This window comes from Cherax quadricarinatus, chromosome 84, assembly GCF_038502225.1.
Source record: "Cherax quadricarinatus isolate ZL_2023a chromosome 84, ASM3850222v1, whole genome shotgun sequence".
Lineage (NCBI taxonomy): Eukaryota > Metazoa > Arthropoda > Malacostraca > Decapoda > Parastacidae > Cherax > Cherax quadricarinatus.
Window position 1 is genome coordinate 15,329,663 of NC_091375.1, and position 11,334 is coordinate 15,340,996.

General features: G+C 46.5%; 1 protein-coding gene across 1 annotated transcript; it reads right to left on the reverse strand.

The window, feature by feature from the left end:
• Window positions 1-313: 313 nt before the first annotated feature.
• Window positions 314-6,950, reverse strand: LOC128704473 (U-scoloptoxin(01)-Cw1a-like). The gene is made up of 3 exons (XM_053799610.2): window positions 6,921-6,950; window positions 5,402-6,106; window positions 314-2,165 (listed from the first exon to the last, which is right to left on the reverse strand). Exons 2-3 carry the CDS (start codon window positions 5,615-5,617, stop codon window positions 2,001-2,003), a joined length of 381 nt encoding a protein of 126 aa, XP_053655585.1. The 5' UTR covers window positions 5,618-6,106; window positions 6,921-6,950; the 3' UTR covers window positions 314-2,000.
• Between the last annotated feature and the right edge of the window lie 4,384 nt (window positions 6,951-11,334).

The window sequence follows — 11,334 nt, forward strand, 5'->3', positions numbered from 1 at the left end:
CGATAGAGCTCTACACTGAGTGAAAAGTGTCATTAATGACTTACTCTACACCCTGTGTGTAGAGTAAGTCATTATGTATAGAGTAAGTCATTATATATGAACAAAATATAGCACGATATATATATATATATATACTCTCTATATATATATATATATATATATATATATATATATATATATATATATATATATATATATATATATATATATATATATATATATATATATATATATATATATATATATATATATATACATAAGGTGGAAAATCATATGCAGTTACTGGGAAAAATATATTTATTTGATCCCTGGTTTTATTTCTCATTATTTCTGTATTTTGGTGGTATAGAAATATTATTGTTTGTGCTTAATTGTGTGTGTTAAGTTAATTAGTGAGTTGTTAGAGTGCTAACTGGAGTTGTTAGAGTGCTAACTGGAGTGGGTCGACCTTAATTGTGTCGTTAACCTGACTTGTGATAAGCTGGGTTACACGGAAGGTAAGGGATATATGTAGTCAGTGTGAGGGATATCTCTCTTAGTGTGTATACACTGTATGTTTATACAGTGTATATACATATCTCTCAGTGTATATACACTGAGAAATATGTATTTCTCGGTATGCATACACTGAGAGATGTGCATCTCTTAGTATATATACACTGAGAGGTATATGTCTCTCGGTGTATATATACTGAGAAATGCAAATTTCTCAGTGTATATACACTGAGACGTATATGTTTCTCACACAGTATAAACCGAGGGAAGTATATGTTGGTGGGTGTAAATATACTGCGAGTTTAATATATCTCAGTAATATATACAACAGTGTATATATCAATGTATACAGTGCATACACATGTATTAAATTATTCTTGAATAGTGGTGTACAGGTGACAAGCAGCCTTAAGGACCTTCATGCAGTACCTTAAACCTCGTTCAGCAAGCAAACTTCAGGGTCCTTCAAGGTACTGTGTCATTCATGACAGGATGTGTAAGGAGAGGATCCTACAACGGAGTGAGAATCCTTCATAAGAAAGTGGTCAGTTTAGCCAGGACTTGTGACCAGGTCATTTGTTCTTGGAAGGATTATGAGGCCTTTAAAGAATTCGGAAGTCTTGTTCGAACTTTGTAGGAAAGGTCTTCATTCGGAACTGATTAAAGCATCTTCACTAAGGTCAGTTATTGCCGCTAGAGCTTTGTTAAGAAAGCTTTGTTTCTGGAAAATAGGATAGATTCTTTGAGAAGATGAGTGTCCCAGTACCGTGGCTGCAACAGTCTTAGAAGGACGAAGTGGGACTTGACAGTGGACCGAAACGGACCGACATGTCAGCATTAGGTTTTTCTCCGTAATAATTCTAACTTTTGGTAGGAAAGAAAAAACTCCTAGAACTGTTTATTAATCTGGCTAGAACTTTCTCATGTGGCAGAGATCACTCTTGTAGAACTGTTGGAATAACATCATCAAATACGTGGATAGGTAGGGAGGAAGGATCTATCCGGAGCTCTTGTTAACATCAGCTGCCAATTTAAGAATAAGAAAAGTATTTTGCATCCAACTAGAACTTAAAGTAGAGTAGCGTAGAGGTCCCAGAACTCTGGGAAGATCATCTAGGATTCCGGTTCAGTTTCAGGAACTTTTACAAGAGGAGGAGTTACGGATGTCTTTCAGAACCATTCGTGAATGTTGCTGAGGAAGATTATGGAGAGGTTGTAGAACTTAAGAGATTTAAAAAAGTGTATAACTTCCAAAGATGAGGAGACTTGATAGGCGTTGGAATGATTGAAGAACTTCAGGCTAACTGGAGTCCATGGGAAAGATGGCGGAGGTAGCTAGAACTTTTAATCGACTCTACCGAAGAGTTCTGGGGGTCGTAGAACTTTACAGCTTCAGAGAGGTGCCAGCACGTTAAAACATCCATGAATAAAGAGAACTGATAGGCACTGGAACGATCCAAAAGCTCCTATCTCACTGGAGTTCCTGGGAAAGATGACAGAGCTCCCTAGAACTGCTCATCGACTCGGCCGAAGAGAGAGTTTCTGGAGTCATAAATGGACTGAGCCTGGTCGCAGGGGAAGGCGTAGGCTGGATGGTTGCAGGTGAGAGTCTCCTGGTCGAAAACGGTCTGGTTGCCACACACGAAGGAGAAGTGAGCTGTCTGGACCACCTGAAGAAGAAGCAAGGTGATCAAACACACATACTAGCCTACGGGTCTAGAGCTTCCAGTAAACCTCAAGGAAAAAACATCGTTCCACCAAGGTGACCAACACACGTCATAGCAACAACAACACTAAATGCAACAACAATTACAACAACAACAGGAAAACTGATACCGCCATAAACTCTAACATAAACTAAACAATCTTACCCACAAAACACAACTAACAACACAAACAATTATCAAGAATTTCGAAACTTAAGCTTCAACTCAAAAAAATAATAATCTTAGGGAAAATTGTAGGTAAAGAGGAGACACAGAGGACACAAGAATAAAGTGAGGAATTATCGTATGATAGTTTTTGTATACGAGGCGCCGTTATTGGCGAGTCGTTAGTAGTAACAACCCCGTTGTTTGCTAGTGTTCGGGAGGATGGTTCAACCTTGGCAATTACAGTCGTCACGCTTGTTGATAATAGTGAGGAGACTGTCTCTCTCTCTCTCTCTCTCTCTCTCTCTCTCTCTCTCTCTCTCTCTCTGTCTCTCTCTCATAACAGACGTGGAGAATAAGGGAATTAGTTAGAATATTTTAGAATGTTAGTGTATAAGAATATTATCTAATCAGAGTGAAGGACAGGAAGAGGAGAGACAGAGAGACAGACAGAGACAGAGAGACAGAGAGACAGACAGAGACAGAGAGACAGAGAGACAGACAGAGACAGAGAGACAGAGAGACAGAGAGACAGACAGAGACAGAGAGACAGAGAGACAGACAGAGACAGAGACAGAGAGAGTAGAACACAAAGAATGCAAAGGGGTGACCATCTTCTCCCTTAGGCACAAGTGTTGACCCCCTTTAACCTCTTCCCCCCTCCCCTCCCCCCCTCCCCCTCCCCCTCCCCCTCCCCCTGCCCCCGAGGCACGAGAGAAGGGGCGTAGAAAGCAGGTAGATGTACCCAGAGAACCGAGAAAGGCGCGTATATATATATATATACGCCCTTCTGTTGCGCCACTCTAACGGGAGGGGGGGGTAAGGGGAGGGTGACGCAAGACCAAGAGAACGGTATTGTAACAGAAAGTAACAGTAGAGGAAGAGAAGGGGGGGAGGTGAACAACAGGTGTAGATGAGACAACAGAAGAACAACAGGCGGGAGAAACGGGAAAAGAGGGGAATAACGGGAGGTAAACAGAGGGAACAGGAAGAATAAGAAGGACATAAGAGACAAAAAACAATTGATAATATTAATAAGATGAGATAAGAAGAGGAGAATATAAAGAAAAGAAAGAATAGGAAGAAGAGGGGAAGAGAAGAGGGAGAACAGGAAGCCGCTAGGAACAGAATAAAGCCGTAACGGGAAGGCTGTGAGCAACAGGAGAGGGTTCAACAGGGAGGCTTGGGAGTAACGGGAGAGGGTTCAACAGGGAGGCTTGTGAGCAACGGGAGAGGGTTCAACAGGGAGGCTTGTGAGCAACGGGAGAGGGTTCAACAGGGAGGCTTGTGAGCAACGGGAGAGGGTTCAACAGGGAGGCTTGTGAGCAACGGGAGAGGGTTCAACAGGGAGGCTTGTGAGCAACGGGAGAGGGTTCAACGGTGAAGCTTGGGAGTAACGGGAAAGGGTTCAACAGGGAGGCTTGTGAGCAACGGGAGAGGGTTCAACAGGGAGGCTTGTGAGCAATAGGAGAGGGTTCAACAGGGAGGCTTGTGAACAACGGAAGAGGGTTCAACGGTGAGGCTTGGGAGCAACAGAAGAGGGTTCAACAGGAAGGCACTGTGCTATAAACGGCAGAGGCAACAGGTGGGGATGCGCTGACAGCATCCTTGATCTTTAATTATAAGTGATCACAGGTGACCTCTCTCTCTCTCTCTCTCTCTCTCTCTCTCTTACCTGTCACATCTCCCCCTCCTCCCCTCCTCCCCTCCTCCCCCTCCTTCTACCCTTCCTCCACCTCCTCCTCCATTACATTATTCTTCTCCTTCCATCTCCACACCTCGTGCTTAACCTTACTCTGCCAGCGGTAACTTATAGTTTCAATATTAATTCTCCCTAAGATTTTCCCTGTATAATCCCCGAGAGTAAATTATAGCAGCATAATTACTTAGACATCGATTATAGTAGTTGAATAAGTTGCTGTTTTAGCAGCTAATGATAGTTACATTATGGGTACATCAGCATAGCTGGGAGACTTCAGTAGTGTCAGTCTGAGCTGGGAGACTTCAGTAGTGTCAGTCTGAGCTGACAGACTTCAGTAGTGTCAGCCTGAACTGACAGACTTCATTAGTGTCAGCCTGAACTGACAGACTTCATTAGTGTCAGCCTGAGCTGACAGACTTCAGTAATACAGCGAAGATATCGTCCAGTACTCAGCAACGAGACATCAGCCAGGTCAACATCAAAGGTCATCTTCCAGCAGAGCTGGAGTTACTATCACCTGGAAGGTACCATCTCCCTGTGCAGGTAGAGGAGGTAGAGGAGGAGAGAGAGAGAGAGAGGTCGACAGGGAGAGAGAGTGAGGGAGAGAAGGGAGGGTACAGAGAAAGTGACAGTACATTCACACCCTCTCTTCTCTCTCTACTCGTCCATACATTTCCTTTCTCTTCTGCCCATCGTTATCCCCTCGTCTTCTTCCCATCTTCTCTAGTTTATGTTCATGCTTTGTCGTTTAGTTGCGATATTTGTCGGAACAGCATTGTGATACGTGAAAGGTCCTACCGGTGACAATTTCACTTGTCTCAGATCGTTCTGGTGACAGACTCACCTGTCAATGGTCGTCCTGGTGACAGACTCACTTGTCATAGGTCGTCCTGGTGACAGACTCACCTGTCCCAGGTCGTTCTGGTGACAGAGTCACTTGTCATAGGTCGTCCTGGTGACAGACTCACCTGTCCCAGGTCGTCTTGGTGACAGACGCACTTGTCCCAGGTCATCCTGGTGACAGACTCACCTGTCCCAGGTTGTCATGGTGACAGACTCACCTTTCCCAGGTCGTCCAGGTGACAGACTCACCTGTCCCAGGTTGTCATGGTGACAGACTCACCTGTCCCAGGTCGTCCAGGTGACAGACTCACCTGTCCCAGGTCGTCTTGGTGATAGTCTCACTTGTCCCAGGTCATCTTGGAAGGGTAAGCAGACTCACCTGTCCCAGGCCATCTTGGATAGGTAGATAGACTCGCCTGTCCCAGGTCGTCCTGGAAGGGTAAGTAGACTCACCTGTCCCAGGTCGTCCTGGAAGGGTAGGTAGACTCACCTGTCCCAGGTCGTCCTGGATAGGTAGACATACATGAAACACTTGACAAGCGTTGTCTACGTCAGCGTAGTATCCGTAGGGCCTCCCCTGGCAAGTGAAGGTCTGGCTCACCTGCCCGACGATACTCTCGTAACCTGAGGTGAACACCCAGCCCATTCGGCAGGTGGCCAGGCTGGCCAGGCTGGCCACACAGAGAGCCACAAGCCAGGTCTTCATGGTATTGGAGAGATGGGGATGTGGAGGCTGGAGGAGGGATGGAGAAAGGAGTGGTGGATGAAGGAGAGGCTGCTGGAGGAAGTGGTGGATGATGGAGGGGCTGCTGGAGGCAGTGGTGGAGGAAGGAGGGGCTGCTAGAGGGAGTGGTGGAGGTTGGAGGGGCTGTTGGAGGCAGTTGTGGATGAAGGAGAGGCTGCTGGAGGCAGTGGTGGAGGAAGGAGGGGCTGCTGGAGGCAGTGGTGGAGGAAGGAGGGGCTGCTGGAGGAAGTGGTAGAGGAAGGAGTGGCTGTTGGAGGTAGTGGTGGATGAAGGAGAGGCTGCTGAAGGCAGTGGTGGAGGGAGGGACTAGTGGAGGGTCTGGTAGTTGAAACTGTGGAGGTACAGTTAGAGTTGGAGGTAGAGAGAAAGGAGGAGGGAGGAAGGAGGAGGTAGATGTAGTGAGGTAGAATGCTTCAACAGGTTGATGACAGGTTCACTAGTCGTTGATATCTGAGGAAGAAACAGCCAAATTACACTATCATCAACAAGAATATATATATATATATATATATATATATATATATATATATATATATATATATATATATATATATATATATATATATATATATATATATATATATATATATACATACATATATATATATATATATATATATATATACATATATAATGTATATGAGAGTGTCGTAGGGTAGTGCGCGCTAAGATGTTTTTGTTTACATCTGGGGGAGAGCACGTGGCCGGCTGTGACGTCATCATGTCCACGTGGCCCAGCAGATTGTAAACAAACGGTGACGTCATTACATCAGCTGTGCCGCTGTCACTGTCAGTACAAGAGCACCACCACTACTATCACTGCTGCTACTACTACCACTACCAACACTACGACTACTATCATTATCATTACTACCACTACTATCACTACTACCACTACTACTACTACTACCACTACCACCATCGCTACTACCACTACTATCACTACTACCACTACTACCACTACTGTCGCTACTACCACTTCTATCACTACCACCACTACTACCACCACTACTACCACCACTACTACCACCACTACTACCACCACTACTACCACCACTACTACCACCATTACTACCACCACTACTACCACCACTACTACCACCACTACTACCACCACTACTACCACCACTACTACCACCACTACTACCACCACTACTACCACCACTACTATCACTAGTACCCCATTTAAGAAAAATCTTTAATTTGATCAGAAGTATTCCCCTGAAGATATGAGGGTGATGGGCGTGTGTGTGGGCGTTGTTACCTGTGTGGGCGGCGGTGCGGGCGTATGTGTGAGCCAGGGAGAGCCCCACCCTTCATTTATACCCACACACACACACACACACACACAGACACACAGCACAGGAAAGGAAAGTATTATAGAGTGTCAACCCCACCCACAGGATTCCCACCCCTCACCCACCGCCCACCCCCAGGTCATAGGTCACCCCCACGAGCTTATGAAGACTAGTGAAGGGGCCAAGAATACCGGCCACAGAGTATACACTAGGTGGACGAGGCTGCAGAGAGAAAGGTCTTGGGGTGCCCAGTATTACGCCAGAGCCTCACATCAGCTACATAAACTCTGCAGCCAATGCTCATCTGGCAAATCTAAGAGTAACCTTCAGGAATCTTAACAAAGAGTCATTCTCGGCAACATATGTCTTCAAGAAGGAACTGGACAGGCACCTAAAGTCAGTACCTGACCAGCCGACTCTGGTTCCTACGTTGGTTTACGTGCGGCTAGTAGTAAGAGCCTGATTGATCAGGTCCTGATCCACCACGAGGCCTGGTCACGGACCTGGCCGAGGGGGCGTTGACCCCCGAACCCCCTCCAGATATACCCCATCTTGGAGTATGTAGCACCAGTATGGAACCCGCACTTATAAAGGCTCGTTGAGAAACTGTACAAAGTGTATAAGTACGCAACGAGGCTTGTTCCTGAGCTGTGTGGACACACACACACACACACACACACACACACACACACACACACACACACACACACACACACACACACACACACACACACACACACACACACACACACAGTGACTGGTGTTTTACAAGTGTATTGTTGAAAAGTTTGTCTTAAAGACTTGAGATTAATGAATACCTGAGTGATGAGTCAAGGATACCTGGCAGGGGAGACAGGGGAGGCAGGCGAGGCAGGGAAGGCAGGGTAGCAGGGGACACAGGGGAGGCAGGGAAAGCAGGGAAAGCAGGGGATGCAGGAGAGCTTTCCTGTGAAGCTGTCAGTGGCTTGCTAGCTCCTCCCATCTCCCTCACATCCTATAATTCCTCGGAAACGAGTTCTACTAAGCTCTCTGAACCAAACCAATAAATTTTCAGATGTAGCTTTTCAATCAAATTAGAGAGACTGTACCAAGAAGAGGAGCTTAAGAGAGCTGACTGTATCTCTCTTGTCGCTCTTCACTGCTGACAGACTGGTTCCTCTCAGCTTCTGCTGAGTTAATTACCTTACTGGTGGGTCGAGACACTGAGGTAATTCCCAGCTCCACCAATCCTTCAGCTGATTACTGGGATGACACTGTAAGCCAGCATCACAACAGCCTTGACCTCTCCTACCATTTAACAGAGGCTGCTTGCCTGCCTGCTTGCCTGCTTGCCTGCCTGCCTGCCTGCCTGCTTGTCTGCTTGCTTCTCTAATAACCTGTCTGAAAGTTTGCAGGATCACAGGTTGGAAGTAATTTCTGTAAAAATTAATGTTCATTGTCACTCTCAGACAACTTCTGTGCACGTAGATAAACAGTGTGAAGGGTTGTAACAATGTGACGGTTTGTAACAGTGTGGAGGTTTGTAACAGTGTGACGGCTTGTAACAGTGTGACGGTTTGTAACAGTGTGCAGGCTTGTAACAGTGTGAAGGGTTGTAACAGTGTGCAGGCTTGTAACAGTGTGAAGGGTTGTAACAGTGTGCAGGCTTGTAACAGTGTGAAGGGTTGTAACAGTGTGCAGGCTTGTAACAGTGTGAAGGGTTGTAACAGTGTGCAGGCTTGTAACAGTGTGAAGGGTTGTAACAGTGTGCAGGCTTGTAACAGTGTGAAGGGTTGTAACAGTGTGCAGGCTTGTAACAGTGTGAAGGGTTGTAACAGTGTGCAGGCTTGTAACAGTGTGAAGGGTTGTAACAGTGTGCAGGCTTGTAACAGTGTGAAGGGTTGTAACAGTGTGCAGGCTTGTAACAGTGTGCAGGCTTGTAACAGTGTGAAGGGTTGTAACAGTGTGAATCTCTGTACCAGTAACAAGCTTCATGATCTCAGAATAAGAACCATCAATCTTCTCCATGACACAGTAAGGGAGAATATCGTCATTATATATGTAAGAGTTGACATGGACACTGCTTCCCTCCCACACTCCCTCCTTCCCTCCCACACCTCTCCTTCCAAAACCCCCTCCTATATCTCCAAACATCCCCCCCATTACTCCTTCCATTCCACCTCCGTTCCTCTAACAAATTAAAAATCTCATTTCTCCAGTCAATTATTTCTCAATTCGTGAATCTGTAAGATGCTACGTTGCATCTCCCAAGATCCCACTGTAAGAGTCACGCTACTGTCGTGACGGGAGGATGGCACTGTCGTCACTGCCTCACTGTCACAATCACCGTCAATTACTATTCAATAACAGAGCCACGTACTGGTAACAGGCAATTTTATCGCCGGGAAATTGCTTGCTCAATTAGCGTTCGTCACGTGACTGTAGAGTTGTTAATGTGTGTGTGTGTGTGTGTGTGTGTGTGTGTGTGTGTGTGTGTGTGTGTGTGTGTGTGTGTGTGTGTGTGTGTGTGTGTGTGTGTGTGTGTGTGTGTGTGTGTGTGTGTGTGTGTGTGTGCGTGTGTCTGTGTCTGTGTGTGTGTGTGTGTGTGTGTGTGTGTGTGTGTGTGTGTGTGTGTGATTCTGCTTCGTTCTTGTGATCAGCTGACGGCCCACAACAAAAAACAGCTGACGAACCACAACAAAAAACAGCTGACGACCCACAACAAAAAAACAGCTGACGAACCACAACAAAAAACAGCTGACGACCCACAACAAAAAACAGCTGACGAACCACAACAAAAAACAGCTGACGACCCACAACAAAAAACAGCTGACGAACCACAACAAAAAACAGCTGACGACCCACAATAAAAAACAGCTGACGAACCACAACAAAAAACAGCTGACGAACCACAATAAAAAACAGCTGACGACCCACAATAAAAAAACAGCTGACGACCCACAACAAAAAACAGCTGACGAACCACAATAAAAAACAGCTGACGACCCACAACAAAAAACAGCTGACGACCCTCAACAAAAAACAGCTGACGAACCACAATAAAAAAACAGCTGACGACCCACAACAAAAAACAGCTGACGAATCATATACTCAATACAAATTATAAATTTAAATCTTATCTAAATCTAATTCATATATTTAGAATTTTGATAAATTAAAAAATAAATTGATGAAGAAAGTAAAACAATCTTGTCTTAAGCAATGTTATACTTAATAGAAGCAATAACAGTGGCAGAGTCTAATGTCTCAGATGTTGATTTAAAAGAGGCTTGTCAGGGTAAGAGGGTGGCAAGAGGGTGGCAAGAGGGTGGCAAGAGGGTGGCAAGAGGGTGGCAAGAGGGTGGTAAGAGGATGGCAAGAGGGTGGCAAGAGGGTGGCAAGAGGGTGGCAAGAGGGTGGCAAGAGGGTGGCAAGAGGGTGGCAAGAGGGTGGCAAGAGGGTGGCAAGAGGGTGGCAAGAGGGTGGCAAGAGGGTGGCAAGAGGGTGGCAAGAGGGTGGCAAGAGGGTGGCAAGAGGGTGGCAAGAGGGTGGCAAGAGGATGGTAAGAGGATGGTAAGAGGATGGCAAGAGGGTGGCAAGAGGGTGGCAAGAGGATGGCAAGAGGGTGGCAAGAGGATGGCAAGAGGATGGTAAGAGGATGGTAAGAGGATGGTAAGGGGATGGTAAGAGGGTGGCAAGAGGATGGCAAGAGGGTGGCAAGAGGAAGGCAAGAGGATGGTAAGAGGATGGCAAGAGGATGGTAAGGGGATGGTAAGAGGGTGGCAAGAGGATGGTAAGAGGATGGTAAGAGGATGGTAAGGGGATGGTAAGAGGGTGGCAAGAGGATGGCAAGAGGGTGGCAAGAGGATGGCAAGAGGATGGTAAGAGGATGGTAAGAGGATGGTAAGGGGATGGTAAGAGGGTGGCAAGAGGATGGCAAGAGGGTGGCAAGAGGATGGCAAGAGGATGGTAAGAGGATGGTAAGAGGATGGTAAGGGGATGGTAAGAGGGTGGCAAGAGGATGGCAAGAGGGTGGCAAGAGGATGGCAAGAGGATGGTAAGAGGATGGTAAGAGGGTGGCAAGAGGATGGCAAGAGGATGGTAAGAGGGTGGCAAGAGGATGGTAAGAGGGTGGCAAGAGGGTGGCAAGAGGATGGCAAGAGGATGGCAAGAGGGTGGCAAGAGGATGGTAAGAGGATGGTAAGGGGATGGCAAGAGGATGGCAAGAGGGTGGCAAGAGGATGGCAAGAGGGTGGCAAGAGGGTGGCAAGAGGATCGCAAGAGGATGGCAAGAGGGTGGCAAGAGGATGGCAAGAGGGTGGCAAGAGGGTGGCAAGAGGGTGGCAAGAGGGTGGCAAGAGGATGGTAAGAGGATGGTAAGATGATGGCAAGAGGGTGGCA

Bases quoted from the DNA above. Each gene is read 5' to 3' on its own strand.
- LOC128704473 (XM_053799610.2), bottom strand. From the start codon at position 5,617: ATGAAGACCTGGCTTGTGGCTCTCTGTGTGGCCAGCCTGGCCAGCCTG. The intron at 2,166-5,401 runs GTGAGTCTACCT...CTTCTTCTTCAG, and splicing joins TCCAGGACGACCTGGGACAG to GTGGTCCAGACAGCTCACTT.